The 22,894-nt window shown below is 40.9% G+C and overlaps 1 protein-coding gene across 2 annotated transcripts in view; it reads right to left on the bottom strand.

Annotated features, from left to right (window-relative positions):
- Positions 1 to 22,894, bottom strand: part of LOC124038254 (protocadherin-15-like) — a 275,775-nt gene that overhangs the window by 165,620 nt on the left and 87,261 nt on the right. For both annotated transcript variants that reach the window (XM_046353882.1, XM_046353881.1), the window contains exons 8-13: positions 19,177 to 19,347; positions 13,961 to 14,069; positions 13,698 to 13,810; positions 7,141 to 7,347; positions 2,945 to 3,079; positions 1,860 to 2,009 (exon numbers count right to left, since the gene is read on the bottom strand). In XM_046353882.1, the coding sequence (XP_046209838.1) occupies positions 1,860 to 2,009; positions 2,945 to 3,079; positions 7,141 to 7,347; positions 13,698 to 13,810; positions 13,961 to 14,069; positions 19,177 to 19,347 (885 nt within the window). The remainder of the gene's footprint in view (positions 1 to 1,859; positions 2,010 to 2,944; positions 3,080 to 7,140; positions 7,348 to 13,697; positions 13,811 to 13,960; positions 14,070 to 19,176; positions 19,348 to 22,894) is intronic.

The raw sequence follows: 22,894 nt of genomic DNA, 5'->3' as shown, positions 1-22,894 counted from the left end.
AGTGCATTTCGGCAGGGTGTGGAAGGCCCTAAAACATTCAAAGCCACCAACTATTCAAATTTACTGAACTGAGTTGAATATGCTTCTAGGTAGGGGAGCAATAATGATTTGTGAGAGGGTCCCACCTGTTTTTTTAATGGTGGAGGAAACACAGACATCTATTTCAGTAAAATTCTATTACCTTTTCAAATCATGACCTGCGTTTTGTGTAATGGGCAGTCATATGATTTGAGTGACATTTACCAGACGGTGCTCTTGTAAGCTGTGTGTAATGTTTACAGAAACTACTGACCTTTTGTAACTGCCACAGTAAGCAACTTCTCCCGCCTAAAATATTGATGCAAATGTCGTGACCTTTATGAATGTATTAGTGAGAATGATTAATCTATTAAAGCCCCCATTCAATTTTTACTGTGTTTATTTCATGAAAATAAATATGAATATATTTTTTATAATTTATTTTCCTGAGCTTCCTTTTGTCAATGAAATGCTCAATCTGGTTGTGCGGGCTTGTTGATACAAATGTAAATGTATTTAAATACAATGCCTTTGGAAATAAGGTATTTCAGTTTTATTTTATTTTTTATACATTTGCAAAAATTTATCAAATCCTTTTTTCACTCATTCATTATGGGATGTTGTGTGTAGATTTCTGAGAATGTTTGTTTTATATCCATTTTAGAATAAGGCTGTAACGTAACAAAATGTGGAAGGGGTCTGAATACTTTCCGAATGGAACCTGTACACAGATTAGATATAGACCTTAGAACCATGCAGTGTTAGATCATAAATTAAACAGCCACCCTTCCCTTCCAGCTAATTAATTTGGACACCCCACCATTCACAACTCACAGCACCTTTAGCCAGGCTTTAGTTTAACGTTAGCTCTATATTTGCAAGGCCTTTCTATGTTAATACACGCTAGGCTAGCCTAATGAACCCTTTTTTCATATAGAGGCCCGGAGTCTCTCCTATAAATGGCTTATAAAAACAGCTTATAAGTGGTTGTACAGGCCGCCACTTGACCGCTGGCCTCATTTCAGCTGGGCTGGGCGATGATTTTAAACACAGATTAAACTTGACCTTTTATGTGTCTGACATTTCTTTTGTGACTGTGTTCTGAGAGACTAAGATGGGAAATCATGCTCTGCCTACCTAATGGGAGACAAACGCACACTGCTGCTGAACGAACTCCATAAAAGCAGATATGTCAACGAGGGGACTTCCTGCTGTAAACAATTGGACTCTAAACACAAACACATGCACACATGTGCACAGACACACAAACACCAAACCTAACCCCAAACCAATCAAACTAGAATCTGAGTCAACGTAAATAAACTCTGCAATCCATTCAGACATATGATGGCAAACTAGACAACAGACTCTCCTTGGAGCCATTTCAGTCAGGGATTTACAGTGACCAATGTTGTTATAGGATAGGAGATTGATTTGGAGTCCTAACTGTTGAACCATGGTAGTGTATAACGTTGAGTCATGTCAATATTGAGCTAATAGTATTTGAGTCTTGACTACAGTAGTAAGAAACTAGATTGTTCTTGAGTCATCAGCTCTGATCAAAGAAAGAGTGGATTGTTCTGGGGCTTGGACTGTTGATCTAAGGTACTGGATTGTTTGTGGAAACTGGGCCCGAGACAGAAAGAGGAGGGAGAGATAATGAGAGATACAGAGAGAGGAAGAGAGAGAGGGAAGGGAGAGAGAGAGACACCAAAAGAGAGAGAAAATGAGAGAAAAATAAGGGAGACAGAAAGAAAGAAAGAAAGAAAGAAAGAAAGAAGGAGGAGGAGAGAATGACAAAGAGAACGAGAGACAGGAAGATAGACAGATGTGCTAATTACCTGCAGTACTGTTTTTCCTGGCTGCATGTCAGTGAACACCTCGACGGTGTCAGAGACTTCGCCAAAGGTGGGCGTGTTGTCGTTGGCATCAATCACCAGGATGTTGATGGTCACCCGGGTGCTCTCCTGTATCCCATCTGATGCCATCATCTATACACAGGATAAAAGAGAGCAGTAAAAAAAAAGGTTTTTATTTGCTACTATTTACTCTGGTAGCACCAGTTAAACTCAATCAAGTGCAACTTAAGTACTTTAAAGAAAACAATACTATTTGAACCCAGGTCTGATAATGACATCAGATGTACAGGTAACTGCCAAAATAAAGGAAACACCAAGTGGGAGGCTAAAGTGGGAGGTTAAATCAGGGCCACACAGAGTAATTATTGGTGGTCTTAAACAAATCTACTTTGAAACAAAAAGCATACACCTCACACATCTGTACCATGTCAGATATAGAGTTGAAATGTATTCAATTTTGAGTTTGCATCCTAATATTACACTTTATATACATCACAGAAGACTGAAAAATAACAGAGCTGTTTGACAGAGAAACACCTTTTTTTCATTGTTCATATATATTTTGTAATTATTATTTAAAAAATATTAATAATATTCCACCCATGATGCCAAACGGGACGCTTCTGATCATTGACTGCAAGGGCTACACTGGAGGGAGATTCCTTTGAGGGACGTTGATTCTTGGGGAGGGCAATGGAGTGAAACACATCATCAGACACGAGGGCAGTTTTAACTTCAATGACATGCTGCCTTTCAAAAGTACAGATCTTTCTAATGACAGTAGGGCAACGATCAAAGCCTCAACAGAGGCATAATAAACATGCTATTGATGAAACCCTTCAAAGGCAATATCTGCATATCATTACTACAGTGTATTATCACCGCAACAAGTCCATGTACACACACACGCACACGCACATGCACATGCACACGCACACACACACACCATCACGGACGGGTGTACACTGGGACCTATGGTTGCGAGATCCAAAAGTACTAATTCCATCTCCAAAGGGTTCCAAAGGTTACTTGGTAATATGTGTGGATGAGGTTGGATCGAGATCTACCGTGAAGGTGTAGGTCATCTGCTTCTCTCTGTCCACGGGTTTGAGCAGTCTGAGGTAGCGGGTGATGCCGGTCGGGGTTATGTCAAAGATGGTGCTCAAGTCGTCCAGAGTCACTGTCACCAGGGGGTCTTTGCTCTACAAAAAGTAAAGCCATCGGAGAGAAGAATGTTACCACGGTGACATGACTTTACTCAAGTCTGCAGCCATGCCACTGAGGAAAAACTATTAAAGACAAAACAAGTCAGCCTGCTGACAAAGACAACATACTGTAGTACTGAGAACACAGTACTGAGAAAAGGGGAAGGCTTTGAGGAAATTCTATGAAGAAATCCTATGACTGAATACCCCGCACTACAATTGTAAGGGTTTCATTGTGGCTCTGGCCACAAGCTACAGTATACAGTATGTGAAAGATTACAAAAACCTAGGAGTTTCTCAGAATACTGTACTATATAGTAGAGCCATTTGAAAGTATAACGTTGTGTAGAATTGTTTATGTGAACGCTCATGTGCCTTAATATCAATCTTGTATGTGATCTGTAAATATAAATATTTAAGGGAGTGGGCCTTGGGAGTATTGTGGCCTACAAGTGAGGACCCATAGCTAGATAATAAAAACACTTCAATACTGTTTTATAACTTCCCAAACAAATCAACTTCATTTTCTGTTGGTACAAGGGAGTTTGAAGTAGGCTTGGGTTGTTAGGGTGATTCATGTCAGTCAATAAGGGCCTGCCTGTCAAATAAACATCCACGCTTCTTTGCCCATTGATCTGTTTTTAGAGCTGCAAAGTGCAGTGTTTTATTAATCTCACCCTGCTGAGAGAAAGAGAGCGAGGGGCAGGCAGGTTGTGGGGTAGCATACATTTACATTTACATTTAAGTCATTTAGCAGACGCTCTTATCCAGAGCGACTTACAAATTGTCATCTGAGGAAATTATGAATACATTCTTTTCAACATCAACACAAAGATAAATGTCCTGGTGACAAAAACACAAACAGAGTTGAACAAATTGTATCCTGGTGTGTGTATACTGGTGTGTCTCAATGTTTGTTTTCGTCCATTTAAATGCTGTTGAGTTGCTTAGAAAACCCGTTCCTGTCAGCGCCTGTTTGAAATTGTGAGCGTTTCAGAATCATCACCTCAACACACACACACACACACTTGTTTTACTGTCCTTGTGGGGTACCAAACGATTGATTACAATTCAAAATCCTATTTTCCCCTAACTGCTAACCTAACCCTAACCCCTTACTCTGAACCTCCCCGTAACTCTTGACCTTAAACATAATCCCTAATCCAAATTATAACCCTAAACCTAACCCCTAAGCCTAAAATAGCCTTTTTCCTTGTGGGGACTTGTGAAATGTTCCCACTTGTCCAAAATGTCCTTGTTTTAGTATCCTTGTGAGTACTTCTGCTCCCCTCAGGGATAGTAAAACCGAAGAAACACACACACACACATAATGTACTCAATGTATTGTGTGATCTGTGTATTTACCCACTAAACATTTTTTTTTTTACTTGACTAGAAAACAAGCACACATGGCAAAATTCAAACGCATTAGACTTGTCTATGAAGAAAGGAATTATTGGAGGGAAACAAAGTCACGCATCTGAAAGAATTGAGAGAGGTTTGAACACACACCATGCAGTAGAGTAAAACCTAAAGGCAAACTTTTAGTCATCACAGCACCAAAAACACTATATCGCCTACAGGTGGCCAGGTACAACAAATACATGACCTGTTTGAACCAGGTACAACAAATACATGACCTGTTTGAACCAGGTACAACAAATAGACAAAGCAGCAACGGTGATAATACAGTAGTGGTGCCTGGAGAAGTGGGTATACTAAAATGTTGCCAAAAAAACTTCACATGGCCCACCATGCGAAGGAATGATGCCTTGTGTGTAGAATTCGATGAGAAACAGTGACATGTACTCTGAATGACCAACAGTAAAATGATAAATCTCATATTCGTATTTCACAGTCAGGCCGACCCAAGCTGTACTGTGCAAGTAGGCTAATAAATTAGTAGGCCTACAATTTAAAAAGATAACAGAGGTTGTCTACTGAGTCAGAAACTCACAGGATTGGAAGTTCTATGCCCACAACAATACTTAAATCAGGCGACCTCTTTGAGGAATGGGAAGAATCTAAGACATTTTGTTTGTGTAGTTACCTTTTAATTCAAGTGTGCAGTCACCTAGCACTGTTGTTTTGTTATCTGTGTTTCTGTAGTACATATGACAAGAAATGGCCACTGGATTGATGCAAATAATCACGATATCATTTGTAGCAAGTTACATAAATTGAGGTTAAAACATTTTTTTGAGGAAAGCCTTTCCATCTACCAGAATATGGTTAGGCCTATCAGCATTTGTATTTTCATTTTCCTTCATTGTTTGAAACGTGGACGTTTTGCTTCATATTATGAGGCATGCCAAGCCAAAATCCATCCATGGAAATGTCGAGGGAAATATGTTGAGGGAAACACTTCCTCATATCTGGTCCGTCAGCCATATCAATTGATCAGAAAGTATTCACACCCTTATTTGACCAAGTATGCTGACTAAGAACACATTTAATTTACAGTAACAACCTGGGGAATAGTGACAGGGGAGAGGAGCCAATTAGAACCTGGGGATGATTAGTTTGCCATGATGGTATGAGGGTCAGATTGGGAATTTAGCCAACACCCCTACTATTATGATAATTGTCTTGGGATCATTAATGGCCGCAGAGAATCAGGACACCCATTTAACATCCAATCGAAAGCCCAGTACCTTTACACAGGGCAATGTCCCCAATCACTGTCCTGGGGCATTGGGATGATGTTTTTTTGTCAGAGGAAAGAGTCCCTCCTACTGGACCATCAACACCACTTCCAGCAGCATATGTTCTCCCATCCATTGACCAACCAGGGCCAACCCTGCTTAGCTTCAAAGGCAAGCCAACAGTGGGATGTAGGGTGGTGTGCTGCAGGCAGTACCCAACACATACAGACAATTGTAAGGTCCCTCAGTTGAGCAGTGAATTTCAACCACAAAGACCATGGAGGTTCTCCAATGACTTGCAAAGAAGGACACCTTTTGGTAGATGGATAAAACATTTTTTAAAACAGACTGACAGATTGAATATTCCTTTGAGCATGAGGAAGTTATTAATTACACATTGGATGATGTACCAATACATCCAGTCACTAAAAAGATACAGGTGTCCTTCCTAATTCAGTTGCTGGAGAGGAAGGAAACCACTGAGGGGTTTCACCATGAGGCCAATGGTAACTTAAAACAGTTACAGAGTTTAATGGCTGTGATGGGAGAAAACTGAGGATGGATCAACAACATTATTGTAATGGGCCCTAGGTGTAGCTGGTGTAGAGAGTCAGGCGCAGGGATCGACTTCAGAAGAAGTCATGACAATTGTAGTTGCTCTACAATACTAACCTAACTGACATAGTGAAAAGAAGGAAGCCCACACAAAATAAAAAAAATATTCCAAAACATGCCGACACAGTCCTGTCTCGTAGCTCTACAGACAATTTCTTCAACCTCATGGCTTGGGTTTTGCTCTGACACGCACTGTCAACTGTGGGAGCTTATATAGACAGGTGTGTGCCTTTCCAAATCATGTCCAATCAATGAATTTACCACAGATGGAGTCCAATCAAGTTGAAATTTGAAGGATGATCAATGGAAACAAGATGCACCTGAGCTCAATTTTGAGTCTCATAGCAAAGGGTCTGAATACTTATGTAAATAAGGTATTTCATTTATTTATTTTTTTAAATACATTTGCTAAAATGCTAAAAAACCTATTTGTGCTTTGTCATTATGGAGTATTGCGTGTAGTTTGCTGAGGAAAACAATGTATTTAATCAATTTTAGAATAAGCCTGTAACAAAAAAATGGACTAACTAGGGGCATTTTGTGAGTCCCCACAGGTCAAATGCTATTTCTAGGGGGTTTAGGGTTAAGGTTAGACTTAGTGGTATGGTTAGAATTAGGGTTAGGGTTGGGAGCTAAAGTTTATTTTTAGGGTTAAGGTTAGGGTTAGGTTTAGGGGTTAGGGAAAATTGGACTTTGAATTGGATTGGATTGTGTGTCCCCACAAGGTTGGTCGTACAAGATTGTTTGTGTGTGTGTTCACTTCTGTGTCTGTGTCTGTTCACGCGCACATTCCCATACCTCCTCAATGTCATTGTCCAGGGCAATGATGCCCAGGGGGGCAGTGAGGTTGGAGCTAGCAGAGATGGTGGTTCCCACTGGGGAGGACTCACTGACGTATCCCTGGTAGGACTGGAACTGGAAGTATGGAGCCTGGTTGTTCTCATCCAGGATATCAATGATCAAGTCAGCGTACGCTGGGAGGGGGTGGCCATTGTCCTGCTCAGCCTAAAGGATGGAGACAAGTTTATATGTATTATGAACCTCACTGTAACATGTACTGACATGCAACTTACAACATACAGTGCCTTCAGAAAATATTCATACCCTTTGACTTGTTCCACATTTTGTACAATGTGAATTCAAAATGTATTGAATTATATATTTTTTTTTTTCTGGACATGATTAAGAAAGAAACACACATGTCTATGTAAGGTCCACTGTTGACAGTGCATGTCAGAGCAGAAACTATGCCATGACGTCCGTAGATCTCAGAGATAGAATTGTGATGAAGCATATATCTGGGAAAGGGTATAAAACCATTTCTAGAGTGTTGAAAGTTTCCAAGAGCACAGTGGTCTCCATCATTGGGAAATTGAAAACATATGGAACTAACCAGTCTCTGCCTAGAGCTGGCCATCCGGCCAAACTGAGCAACTGGGCAAGAAGGACGTTGGTCAGGGAGGTGACCAAGAATCCATTGACCACTCTGACAGAACTACAGAGTTCCTTGGCCGAGATGCGTGGCGGCATATAGCCTAGTGGTTAGAGCGTTGAGCCAGTAACCAAAAGGTTGGTGGATCAAATCCCCGAGCAGCAAAGCTCCACATATGTCGTTCTGCCCCTGAACAAGGCAGTTAACCCACTGTTCCTAGGCCAACATTGTAAATAAGAATTTGTTCTTAACTGACTTAATTAAAGGTAAAATAAAAAATAATTATAAAATCGGAGCACCTGCCAGAAAGACGACAGTCTCTACAGCACTTCACCAATCTGGGCTTTATGGGAGAGTGGTCAGACTTGGATCCCATTGAAAATCTGTGGAAAGACTTGATATTTGCTGTTTACCACGACTCCCCATCTGACTTAATAGAGCTTGAGAAAATCTACAAGGAAAAATGGGAGAAAATACCCAAATACAGATGTGCAAAGCTGTTACAGCCATATCCAAGACAACTCAAAGCTTTAATCACGTGCGAAGGTACTTCTACAAAGTATTGACTCAGGGGTGTGAATACTTATGTACAGTAAGTGAGCCATCTCTGTTTTTCAAGTTCAATAAATGGAATACTTTCTGAATACACTGTACATGTCACAGGTCATAGCTCATTGGCAACACACTACTCTGACTATTTTCTGTATCACATGCTGCAGATCAGTAAACAAAGAGAAACATGATTGTTCTAACTAGAAAATATACTTACTGTATTACTGGCACTGTTTAAGAATGTATTTATTAAGGGGAACATAAACTGTGTGGAAAGTTACTGAGAAAGACGAGGGAGTACAGAGAGTTTGTCTGTTCAAAAATGTTTTTTAAATGATGTGCAGCTTTTTTTTTTGCATTTTGGTAGAGCGTTGCAAAGCCAGGATATAGGGTCCGATTCCCGGGACTACCCATACGTAAAAATGTATTCACGCTTGACTATTATATTATACTTCACTAAAACATTTCTAGGATGTCCCAATCTCTTTCCCCCTTGGGGGCACAGTCAACATTGGACCTGACCTAAAATCCCCCAAAATGCTTTGCTGCAGGATTTCACTTTTAATTCCAATGGGTTTTTTTTCAAGAAAAAACACTGTCCTCTTGGCGGTATAGATGGATTTTCAAGGAAGGTAAGTGTATTATTTGGTATGCATATTGCATATTTCCAATCACCTAATATACAACCACAATACCAGTCTGGTGTTAAGCTTTCTGTGCTGTGTTGACGTGTCCTGAATATGACTGCTTCTTTAGATTGAACAATCATATCTCAGTTATTGTTTTCATATCTACAAAAAATAAGCTATTTTCTTTACTTTCAGAGTGCGAGCAGATCAAGGGCTTGAAAATGTAATTTTTTTTTCAGCTGTATTTTCTCTATCCAAGGAACAGGCCGTGGAAACTTTATTGCTGGCAAAAGTATCCATAACCAGAGGTAATTCAACTTGTCTTTGTTATTTTCTCGCTCTTCCTTTCTGCCTGTATTGTTGTACATGGAACCTGTCTCACTTGCATTAATTAAATAAAAAAGTAAGATGTCAGCTGCTACTTTTCAGATTTACACCACATCAACACAGCCATTTTCAATGGACTGTCAAGCCCCTGTTGCTGCCAAGTCATGATTTCCCTGGTGTTTAGCCTTTCAATAACCAAGTGGTGAGACACACAGCCCTCTATATTTAAATATTTCAGGTACACTCAGATAAGTAGATGTCTGTGTCACATACAGACAGTAACCAATCACAGAGGCACACACAACTTGCATTTCTATAGCCTCGGACCCACCTCGGTAGTCACTATACATGGAGGAAGACCACAGGACCACAGAGATTAGGTTCCTACGCCCCAACAAAACCTTTTCATTCGCTCTGTTAGAGTGGAACGCTTATGGAGAGATATTTGGAGTGCTGCCAGTACTACAACTTGCTGCACAGTTTGGAGGAAGACGGCTACCTTGACCTGTCAAATTCTATCCACTTCTTCTGTGTGGGATAGGTGTTCCTACCTGGTCTGCGGGCAGATCTACAGCATTTCACAGAGGAATAATCACCCTTTAAGTACAGTGGTGAACCTGACACCTCACCAGCTGTTGCCTTGGCACTACACAACGGATATAAATGATCTAGTCATCATCATGCTTCAAGTGGTATTTATGTATTCATTTGTGATCTGGTAAAAGTCTAGCAATGACATTATCCTCATGTCTCTATTTTTCAGCATAAAGTACTCTAACTACTTTGTGTGGACACCAGGTGAGACTACACACGCAGTTATATCAGCTGTGTTGGTGAATCCCTTCCACATCTGAACTGGCTGACACAGAAGGCACAGCATGATCATAGGTGAGAGGTCACTTGGTCGGGTCAACAGGAAATATTATTTAAGAGATGCTTGACGTTGAAATACAGACAGAGATGTAGTAGTCCCAGAGTTAATGCTCTGGATAAGAGCGTCTGCTAAATGACTTAAATGTAAATGTAAATGTCAGTTTTGCATTTCACTTCCTGATTTAACACTGACCGTGTTAGAAAAAAAACAAGGCTTAATCATACTCTCTCGTCTTCAGGTATGTTTTGATGTGAGAGAGGAAGCCAGTCCCGTCATCGCCACCTCACCCGCTCTTAAGATATCATTTGGGCTGTCTGGGAGCCCAAGGCTGGTTAGGAGACACCACAAGAGACACTATGTAATTGTGATGAACTGAGAGAATATTGGGGTAGCACTGTAATTCATTATTCTGTCTTCCCTGCTCCCTAGTTCTTATCTATTTGCCTTTGTCTTCTACACTGCTCTCCCCACCTCCTCTTTGTTACTATTTTTGTATAATTCACACCATCTATGCATTGAAGTACATATTCAACTTGTATTTAATAAACTATTACAATTATAATATTTATAATGCATGCATTATTTATTTATAACACCTGGATAATGAACTTTCAATAAAGCGTTTCACATTCTCCACTGGTTGAAATTAAGTATCTCATTGAAATACTAAACCTATCCTGTGTCCTAAGATTAATGCAGGTGAAGGGAGTTACATATGCAGGCCACTCCAGGACCTTGAAATGCTTCTTACGAAGCCACTCCTTCGTTGCCCGGGCGGTGGGTTTGGGATCATTGTCATGCTGAAAGACCCAGCCACGTTTCATCTTCAATGCCCTTGCTGCTGGAAGGAGGTTTTCACTCAAAATCTCACAATACATGGCCCCATTAATTCTTTCCTTTACACGGATCAGTCGTCCTGGTCCCTTTGCAGAAAAACAGCCCCAAAACATGATGTTTCCACCCCCATGCTTCACAGTAGGTATGGTGTTCTTTGGATGCAACTCAGCATTCTTTGTCCTCCAAACACGGCGAGTTGAGTTTTTACCAAAAAGTTATATTTTGGTTTCATCTGTCCATATGACATTCTCCCAATCTTCTTCTGAATCATCCAAATGCTCTCTAGCAAACTTCAGATGGGCCTGGACATGTACTGGCTTAAGCAGGGGAAATACGTCTGGCACTGCAGGATTTGAGCCTGGCGGCGTAGTGTGTTACTGATGGTAGGCTTTGTTACTTTGGTCCCAGCTCTCTGCAGGTCATTCACTAGGTCCCCCCCCCGTGTGGTTCTGGGATTTTTGCTCACCGTTCTTGTGATCATTTTGACCACACGGGGTGATATCTTGCGTGGAGCCCCAGATCGAGGGAGATTATCAGTGGTCTTGTATGTCTTCCATTTCCTAATAATTGCTCCCACAGTTGATTTCTTCAAACCAAGTTGCTTACCTATTGCAGTCTTCCCAGCCTGGTACAGGTCTAACATTTTGTTTCTGGTGTCCTTTGACAGCTCTTTGCCATAGTGGAGTTTGGAGTGTGACTGTTTGAGGTTGTGGACAGGTGTATTTTATACTGATAACAAGTTCAAACAGGTGCCATCAACACAGGTAACGAGTGGAGGACAGAGGAGCCTCTTAAAGAAGAAGTTACAGGTCTGTGAGAGCCAGAAATCTTGCTTGTTTGTAGGTGACCAAGTACTTATTTTCCACCATAATTTGCAAATAAATTCATGAAAAATCCTACAATGTGATTTTCTGGATATTTTTTTCTCATTTTGTCTGTCATAGCTGAAATGTACCTATGATGAGAATTACAGGCCTCTCTCATATTTTTAAGTGGGAGAACTTGCACAATTGGTGGCTGACTAAATACTTTTGTGCCCCACTGTATAATTGGTGCCATTGAAAAGAAAATACTTTGACGTCTGTAGAAATGTTAAAATTATGTAGGATGATATAACACAGTAGATTTGGAGGGAGAAAATCCAAAGAAAAAACACCAGATTTTCTTTTTGAGCGACCATCCTCTTTGAAATTCAAGAGAAATATTGAAAATTAGCTCACTGTGGCTAATTCCTATGGCTTCCACAGGGTGACAGCAGTCTATGTTACGGTTTCAGGCTTCTAACTTCAAAAGCTAATAAGAAATATCAGTTTTAGCAAAGTCTTGGTTTGCGTGCGCTATGAAGACATTACGCACCTGTTAAAATAGTTTTCCTATTGAACATACTCCTTTCCGTACGAAATATCATAGTTTGATTACACTTTAGGGTATCTGAGGAGTGAATAGAAATGCATTTTGACTTGTTGAAACAAAGTTTAGGGGTAGATTTTCAGATTCCTTTCTCTGCAGGTTGAACGAGTGGATTACTCAAAACGATGGCACCAACTAAACTGACTTTTTGGGATATAAAGAAGGATTTTATCTAACAAAACGACACTACATGTTACAGCTGGGACCCTTTGGATGACACATCTTGGGAAGATTTTCAAAAAGTGAATATTTAATCATTATTTGTGAATGTATGAAACCTGTGCCGGTGGAAATATTTTGATGTGGTGTACCGTCCTCAAATAATTGCATGGCATGACTTCGCTTTAATAGCTACTGTAAATAAGACAGTGCAGTTAGATTAACAGGAATTTAAGCTTTCAGCCGATATAAGACAATTATATGGACATAAATGTTTAAAACCCTCTGCACCTACAGTCACTGTTTATCACTCATTCTTCATTCTTTCCACCCACTCTCACAAACTCCATCTCTCTATCTTTCTGACTAACTTACTTCTCCATCTCTTGTTCTATTTTTTCTCCCCTTATTCTCTCTTCCTCTGTCTTTATCTGCCTATCATCCCTCCAAGCCAATCCATCTATCTGGCTCATCTATATTTTTCATATCAGTCCTTGCCACCCTCTGAGAGAAAATGGCTTTTTACAATGTGACATCAGGATCAATGACAACATTGTCCTTGGTGCTGAACATTCTGTAACAAGTCACAATAACTACAACTACTACGTACAAACTGTCTTTTCACTCCTCCAGGTATCTCGATGACGAAGCTCTCAATATACTTCAATGGCAGTAAGCATAATTAAAAAGCGGTATCTGACAGCTAACCCAGAGCAGTCTCCTCTAGATACCAACCTCTAACTCTCTCTTTCCTTCCCTGCTGATACCACCAGCACCAGTTCATCTCCCTCCAACCACCTCCCCCTCCACCTCTCCTCCTCCCTGTCCTGCTCCATGCTCACACAAAGCACTTTTAAAACATCACACATTCCTCTCCTCTGTGCACGTGACAGCCTGCTCAGTGCTCAGGGGCTACCATTTGTGGAGAGTAGGTTCTGGTGGTGGATGGTAGTATGCTTTGTGCATCATAACAGGTCATCTCTGGTTCTAATTCGGATTGCCTCCAGGTACGTGATACCGTGATTTGGGGGTAGCAGCACTACCACTAGACCAGCCCTCAAAACAAAACCAAAATCTCTGGTTGATGTTTAGTACATGATTACCTTAATTTCAGTTTGAAGGTGGATTTGCTTACCTTGATGATGATGATAAATTTGGTGTACAGGTCTCTGCTGACTGGTTTCAGGAGCAGGAGCGCTGCAGTCGTCCTGTTCAGGGAGAAGTACTCTGGGTACGTTGAGGGCTGACCTGAGGTAAAACAAAGAATGATGTGAATGTTGGGTGTGAATGTTGACCAGTGATAATACATTATTAATTGGACAATAAAGGATTGAAGTGAGATAGTGGGATTGACATGCAAACATCCATGTGTGTGACTAAGCTCAGTGAGGAACCTACCAACCAGTATGTAGTAATGGATCTCTGGCCTTTTAGAGGGGGGCTGGATGTTCCTGTCCATGTCCACAGCTCGGATAGGTGGGGTCACCTCCAGCGGGTTCAGTTCTCTCTGAAAATGAGGTAGGGAGGAAAAAGGGGGGAGTCAGAAACCAATGAACTGTGTTGGTGGTTTGTATCGCCCATTACAATGTTAAGCCTTTTGCAACCAAGGGAACATTTATTAACAGTGCCTTCAGAAAGTATTCACACCCCATGCTTTTTTTCACATTTTGTTGTGTTACAGCCTGACTTTTGTGTCACTGGCCTACACACAATATCCCCTAAATGTCAAAGTGGAATTATGTTTATATATATATTTTTTTTTACAAATGAATACAAAATGAACAGCTGAAATGTCTTGCGTACAATAAGTATTCAGCCCCTATGTTCTGGCAAACCTAAATACGTTTAGGAATAACAATTTCCTTAAATCACGTAACAAGTTGCATGGATTCACTCTGTGTGCAATATTAGTGTTTAGCATGATCTTTACACTACCTCATCTCTGTAGCCAACACATACAATTATCTGTAAGGCCCCTTAGTTGAGTGGTGCATTTCAAACACAGATTCAACCACAAAGACCAGGGAGTTTTTCCAATTCCTCGAAAAGAAGGGACAGCCCTTTGAGCATGGGGAAATTATTAATTGGATGGTGCATCAATACACCCAGTCACTACAAATATGCAAGTGTCCTTCCTAACTCAGTTGCCCGAGAGGAAGGACAATGCTCAGGGATTTCACCATGAGGCAAATTATGGCTTTAATACAGTTACAGAGTTTAATTGCTGTGATAGGAGAAAACTGAAGATGGATCAACAACATTGCAGTTACTCTACAATACTAACCTAAATGAGAGCGAAAAGAAGGAAGCCTGGACAGAATAAAAATGTTGTCTTTGCAATAAGGCATCCTGTTTGCAATAAGGCAAAAAAAGTAAAACTGCAAAAATGTGGCAAAGAAATTCAAATTATGTTCTGAATATAAAGACTTACAGTGCATTCGGAAAGAATTCAGACCCCTTTTCCACATTCTGTTACGTTACAGTCTTATTCTTAAATTGATTAAATTGTTTCTTCCACTCATTCATCTATACACAATACCTGATATTGACAAAGCAAAAACAGGATTTAAAAATGTGTTGGGTTGTGCCGTAGCGGGGATCTTTGTGGGTTATACTCAGCCTTGTCTCAGGATGGTAAGTTGGTGGTTGAAGATATCCCTCTAATGGTGTGGGGGCTGTGCTTTGACAAAGTGGGTGGGGTTATGTCCTTCCTGTTTGGCCTTGTCCGGGGGTGTCCTCAGATGGGGCCACAGTGTCTCCTGACCCCTCCTGTCTCAGCCTCCAGTATTTATGCTGCAGTAGTTTATGTGTCGGGGGGCTAGGGTCAGTTTGTTATATCTGGAGTACTTCTCCTGTCCTATTCGGTGTCCTGTGTGAATTTAAGTGTGCTCTCTCTAATTCTCTCTTTCTCTCTTCCTTTCTCTCTCTCCGGGAGGTCCTGAGCCCTAGGACCATGCCTCAGGACTACCTGACATGATGACTCCTTGCTGTCCCCAGTCCACCTGGCCGTGCTGCTGCTCCAGTTTCAACTGTTCTGCCTTATTATTATTGGACCATGCTGGTCATTCATGAACATTTGAACATCTTGGCCATGTTCTGTTATAATCTCCACCCGGCACAGCCAGAAGAGGACTGGCCACCCCATATAGCCTGGTTCCTCTCTAGGTTTCTTCTTAGGTTTTGGCCTTTCTAGGGAGTTTTTCCTAGCCACCGTGCTTCTACACCTGCATTGCTTGCTGTTTGGGGTTTTAGGCTGGGTTTCTGTACAGCACTTTGAGATATCAGCTGATGTACGAAGGGCTATATAAATACATTTGATTTGATTTAGACATTTTTGCAAATGTATTAACATTTTAAAACTGAAATATCACATTTACATAAGTATTCAGACCCTTTACTCAGTACTTTTTGAAATAACTTTGGCAACGATTACAGCCTCGACTTCTGCCTTCCTCTCTGCAGATCCTCTCAAGCTCTGTTAGGTTGGATGGGGAGTGTCGCTGCACAGCTATTTTCAGTTCTTACCAGAGATGACCGATCAGGTTCAAGTTCGTGCTCTGGCTGGATCAAGGACATTCAGAGACCTGGGTGCTTAGGGTCGTTGTTCTGTTGGATGGTGAACCTTCACCCCATCTGAAGTCCTGAGCTCTTTGGAGCAGGTTTTCATCAAGGATTTCTCTGTCCTTTTCTCCATTCATCTTTCCCTTGACCCTGACTAGTCTCCCAGTCCTAGCCACTGAAAAACATCCCCACAGCATGATGCTGCCACCACCATGCTTCACCGTAGGGATGGTGCCAGGTTTCCTCCACGTAACACTTAGCATTCAGGCCAAAGAGTTCAATCTTGGTTTCATCAGACCAGTGAATCTTGTTTCTCATGTTCTGAGAGTCTGTTTCCAAACTTCTTCCATTTAAGAATGATGGTGGCCACTGTGTTCTTGGGGACCTTCAATGCTGAAGACATTTTGTGGTACCCCCATCCCCCGGTCTGAGCCTCGACACAATCTTGTTTTGGCGGTCTATGGACAATTCCTTCAACTTCATGGCTTCGTTTTTGCTCTGACATGCACTGTCAACTGTGGGACCTTATATAGACAGATGTGTTCCTTTCCTAGTCATGTCCAATCAATTGAATTTACCACAGGTGGAGTCCAATTAAAGTTGTAGAAACATCTCAAGGATGATCAATGGAAATAGGATGCACCTGAGCTCAACTTTGAGTATCATAGTAAAGGGTCTGAGGTAAGATTTTTTGTTTTACATTGTGAAATTTGCAAAAATGTCTAAAAACATGTCACTTTGTCATTATGGGGTATTGTGCTTAGATTGATGTGTACGTTTTCATTTAACACATTTTAGAATAACGCTGTAACGTAACAAAATGTGGAAAAAGTCCAGGGGTTTGAATACTTTCCAAATGCACTGTAGGTAGGGGTAAAGTGACAAGGCAAACGGATGGATAATAAACAGTAGCAACAGTGCATGGTGACAGTGTGCCTGTGTGTGGGTGTTATATGAGAGTGTGTGTGTGTATGTATTGGAGTGTTAGTGTAAGTATGTGTGAGTGTGAGGGTAGAGTCCAGTGTGTGTGCATAGAGACAGAAATAGTGCAAATAGAGTCAACACAGATAGTCCGGGTAGCTATTTGGATAGCTATTTAGCATTCTTATGGCATGGGGGTAGAAGCTTATGGCTTGGGGGTAGAAGCTTATGGCTTGGGGGTAGAAGCTTATGGCTTGGGGGTAGAAGCTTATGGCTTGGGGGTAGAAGCTTATGGCTTGGGGGTAGCTCTCCAGTACTGCTTGACATTTGCTTTATTTCTGTCATCACATTCCCAGTGGGTCAGAAATGTACATTCACTCAATTAGTATTTGGAAGAATAGCCTTTAAATTGTTTAACTTGGGTCAAATGTTTTGGGTAGCATTCCACAAGCTTCCCAGAATAAGTTGGGTGAATTTTGTCCCATTCCTCCTGACAGAGCTGGTGTAACTGAGTCAGGTTTGTAGGCCTCCTTGCTTGCACACGTTTTTCAGTTCTGCCTACAAATTTTCTGTAGGATTGAGGTCATGGCTTTGTGAAGGCCACTCCAATACCTTGATTTTCTTTTCTTTATTTTGCCACAACTTTTGATGCCATCTGTTCTGTGAAGTGCACCAGTCACTCCTGCAATAAAGCACCACCACAACATGATGAGTCCACCCTCGTGCTTCACGGTTGGGATGTTGTTCTTCAGCCTTTTTCCTCCAAACATAACAATGGTCATTATGGCGAAACTGTTTTATTTTTGTTTCATCAGACCAGAGAACATTTCTCCAAAAAGTATGATATTTGTCCTCATGCGCAGTTGCAAACCGTAGTCTTGCTTTTTTATGGCAGTTTTGGAGCAGTGGCTTCTTCCTTGCTGAGCGGCCTTTCAGCTTCTGTCGATATAGGACTCGTTTTACTGTGGATATAGATACTTTTGGGCCTGTTTCCTCCAGCATCTTCACAAGGTTCTTTGCAGTTGTTCTGTGATTTCTTTGCATTTTTCACACTAAAGTACATTCATCTCTAGGAGACAGAATGCGTCTCCTTCCTGAGCGGTATGACGGCTGTGTGGTCCCATGGTGTTTATACTTGCGTACTATTGTTTGTACAGATGAAAGTTGTACATTCAGGCATTTAAATTGCTCCCAAGGATGAACCAGATTTTTGGAGGTCTACAATTATTTTTCTGATGTCTTGGCTGATTTCTTTTGATTTTCCCATGATGTTAAGCAAAGAGGCACGGAGTTTGAAGGTATGCCTTGAAATACAACCACAAGTACACCTCCAATTGACTCAGATTCTTCTGAAGCCATGTCATCATTTGCTTGAATTTTCCAAGCTGTTTAAAGACACTGTCAATATAGTGTATGTAAATTTATGACCCACTGGAATTGTGATACAGTGAATTATAAGTGAAATAATCTGTCTGTAAACAATTGTTGGAAAAATTACTTGGTGTCATGCACAAAGTAGATGTCCTAACTGATTTGCCAAAACTATAGTTTATTAACAAGAAATGTGTGGAGTGGTTGAAAACAAGTTTTAATGACTCCAACCTAAGTGTACGTAAACATTTGACTTCAACTGTAGGTCCTGGGTGGCAGGGAGTTTGGCCCCAACTTGACAGAGCTTGAATAATCTTTAAAAGAATAATGGGCAAATATTGAACTCATTTAGGTTCGCCATGACAAAGGGGTTGAATACTTATTAACTGAAGACATTTCAGCTTTTAATTTTTAATTAATTAGTAAACATTTCTAAAAACGTAATTCCACTTTGAAATTATGTGGTATTGCATGCATTCCAGTGAGACAAAATATGAATTTAAAATATTAATATTAAAATATTAATTTTAAATTCAGGCTTCTAAAAGTCAAGGGATATGAATACTTCCTGAAGGCACTGTAAGTTCCCAAGTAAAACTTTAGTGGCTCATCCTCTCTGTCTGTTGCTGGGTTTGCCTACGGTAAAACACAGGAGATGAGAGGTTGCTGTTGCACACAAACACACACTTGCACTCAATCACTTCCCGTTCCCTTACACATGCACAAAACCTACAGTACACCCCTCACAGTGTGGTTCATACCGGTTGGGTGAACTCTGGTATGGTGATGCGGTAGGTGAGGGGGTTGCAGTCTTGGGTGTTATTGACCAAGACACAGGGCAGGAACATAGGCCCCAGGTCATCTCCATCCAGAACGTCTATGGTCAGCGTGGTCGTAGTAGTCCGCCTGTTGGCATTATAGAGAGCACGGTCCTATCGGATGGAAGTCAACATCATTACTTACCAAAGCCATGAATGAACAATACTTTAAAATATAATCAATATAAATTAATCAATCAATCATGAGACCTATTTCTCTTTTCAATTCCATGATCAACTTCATAAACTTACTGAACATTTAGTTTGATAAATACATTTCATCATCACTCTACCTCTACTTCAAATATCAATTGTAACAACCCCTCTATTTTCCTAAATTTAAAATGAGTCTTTACTATCTTAAGACACTCAGAGATATTCGACATATACCCTTACTCAAGGCATCAGATTCTAGAAAGCATTGTGTACAGTTACCTTTTTCAAGGACAACAATATACAGGCAGTACACAAACGCACATGCACACGAGAAATTATAAAAGTAATTGCAGTATATGTTCTTGCAATTTCCTTCTCCCAATACTCTCTGAGCAGCACTTCACATTGTCACAATAATTGAACCCTGACATAAGCAGCAGAGGTCCAATTAATGCCATGTCCTGCCATGCAGCTAACACAGACATATGGAAATGTCTGCTCTACCCAAAATTACAACCAAGTAATTGCAGTATTACCACAAAAATGGAAGAGGCAAGTAGAAAGGGAAAAAGGTAAGGAACTTGTATGTCGGCCCTGTATTAAAGAACATAAATGGTTAAAGAAAAGTGTGATAAATAAAAACATATAACAATTTCATTTAAGGACCAATAAACTGACAGCTGTGCCATATAAATTGCAAAATAGTTGGGAAGAGATTTTCGATGTACCCAATCCATGGCACATGGTTTATGAATTGATACGCAAAACAAAGCCGGATTCAAAACTTTTTCAATTTAAATGACTATACAAAATTATTGCAACTAATAGAATGTTATATATATGGGGTCCTGTAGCTCAGTTGGTAGAGCATGGCGCTTGTAACGCCAGGGTAGTGGGTTCGATCCCCGGGACCACCCATACGTAGAATGTATGCACACATGACTGTAAGTCGCTTTGGATAAAAGCGTCTGCTAAATGGCATATATATCTTCCCAGCTCTGCAGATTCTGCTGTGAGGAGGCATTTATTTTGGTATTGTCCATATGTAGCTCATTTTTGGTCACAGGTCCAGGAATGGCTGAAGAATTGCAACATTTGCCTAGAACTAATGTTACAGATCGCAATACTGGGTGATTTGAAAAGCCATAGTCAATCAATCAATAATATAATAATTATTTTAGCAAAAATGTTTGTAAATTAAAAATAATCTGTAGAAGCTATGAGAATAGAAAGGTTCAATTATTTTGTGAAGCATCACAGCACAGTTGAAAATTATATGGCAAATAGAAATCCGAAATGGATGATGTTGAGATTGATGGGAGGGGTTGAATGGAGCTGAAGGGTGGGACTAATAACAAGATATTGTAAACAATGTAAAACATACGGGATCTGTAAAATGTAAGTAGGTTCAGAACTTTTGTGAAATAGCAGTCACATATAGAAATCAAACTGGATGGACATCAGAAATAGAGGAAGGACTAAGAACAAACGATATAACTATTGTAGAGTAGACAGTGTCTGTAAAATGTGTATAAGATTTAGGGTTAGGGTGTTTTTTAGTTTGCTCCAATTGGGGGATCGGCGGAAGGGTTTGCGGGGAATAATAATAAAGGTATTTTCTTAAAAAATATGTACGTCTATATAGGTATATATGTGTATATGTATGCGATATATATTTACCCCAAAAAATATATGGGGGATTGGAAATGATGCAGAACAATTACATTGACGGAAACAACATTCTTTCCGCAATACTAAGCTGATCCACCCACCCCTTAGAAAAATGAAAAAAAACCATGCCATGTCCTTCTCCCTCTAAACACTTCTGACATTGGTAAAGGTAAGATGAAATCTCTGGGAGCAGCTTAGGCCCCTGTCATCCATATTTACTGGGGAAACAAAGCAAATAAATCCCTTTCCTCTGTTCCTCTTTAGTCTGTCTGTCTCTGTGACATTCTGTCTTCTCCCTATCTCAATCCCCCTTTCCTCTCTTCATTTTCTTCTTCTTCTCCTGTGTAATCATACTGTCAAAATCAAATCAAATGTTATTTGTCACATGCGCCGAATACAAAGGGTGTAGACCTTACAGTGAAATGCTTACTTACAAGCCCTTAACCAACAATGCAGTTTTAAGAAATACCTGAAAAAAGTAAGATAAAAATAACAAGTAATTTAAAAACAGCAGTAAAAATAACAATAGTGGGGCTACATACAGGGGACAACAGATCATAGTCAATGTGCGGGGGCACCGGTGTCGAGGTAATTGAGGTAATATTTACGTAGGTAAGGTTATTAAAGTGACTATGCATAGAAAATAACAGAGAATAGCAGCAGTGTACGTTGTCTGGGTTGACATTTGATTAGATGTTTAGGAATCTTATGGCTTGGGGTAGAAGATGTTTAGAGGCCTTTTCGACACATATGTTGCGTTCTGGTACCGTTTGCAGTGCGGGAGCAGAGAGTACAGTCTATGACTAAGGTGGCTGTAGTCTTTGACAATTTTTAGGGCCTTCCTCTAACACCGCCTGGTATAGAAGTCTGGGATGGCAGGAAGCTTGACCCCAGTGATGTATTTGGCCATACGCACTACCCTCTGTAGTGCCTTGTGGTCGGAGGCTGAGCAGTTGCCATACCAGACAGTGATGCAACCTGTCAGGATGCTCTCGATGGTGCAGCTGTACAAAACCTTGTGAGGATCAGAGGACCCATGCCTTAATATTTTCAGTCTCCTGAGGGGGAATAGGTTTTGTCGTGCCCTCTTCACAGCTGTTTTGGTGTGCTTGGACCATGTTTGTTTCTTGGTGATGTGGACGCCAAGGAACTTGAAGTTCTCAACCTGCTCCACAACAGCCATGTCGATGAGAATGGGGGTGTGCTCGGGTCCTCCTTTTCCTGTAGTCCACAATCATCTCCTTTGTCTTGATCACGTTGAGGGAGAGGTTGTTGTCCATACACCATATAGTCAGGTCTCTGACCTCCTACCTATAGGCTGTCTCATCGTTGTCAGTGATCAGGCCTACCACTGTTGTGTCATCTGCAAACTTAATGACGGTGTTGGAGTCATGCCTGGCTGTGCAGTTATGAGTGAACAGGGAGTACTTGAGGGGACTGAGCTCGCACCCCTGAGGTGGCCCAAGTGTTGAGGATCAGCGGGGCAGATGTGTTGTTACCTACCCTTACCACCTGGGGGCGTAAGGGTCAGGAAGTCCAGGATCCAGTTGCAGAGGGAGGTGTTTAGTCCCAGGGTCCCTAGCTTAGTGATGGGAACTATGGTGAGGGCACTATGGTGTTGAGTGCTGAGCTGTAGTCAATGAATAGCATCTCACATAGGTGTTAATTTTGTCCAGGTGGGAAAGGGAAGTGTGAAGTGCAATATAGATTGCATCATCTGTGGATCTGCAGGGGGGAATGCAAATTGGAGTTGGTCTAGTTTCTGGGATAATGATGTTGATAATGATCACAGGTAGCATAACAGTGTCCGATTCATAATCCTTGTCAGGGACTC

Source organism: Oncorhynchus gorbuscha, linkage group LG06 (assembly GCF_021184085.1).
Source record: "Oncorhynchus gorbuscha isolate QuinsamMale2020 ecotype Even-year linkage group LG06, OgorEven_v1.0, whole genome shotgun sequence".
NCBI classification, from domain to species: Eukaryota; Metazoa; Chordata; class Actinopteri; order Salmoniformes; family Salmonidae; genus Oncorhynchus; species Oncorhynchus gorbuscha.
This window is presented reverse-complemented; position numbering and strand designations above follow the sequence as displayed.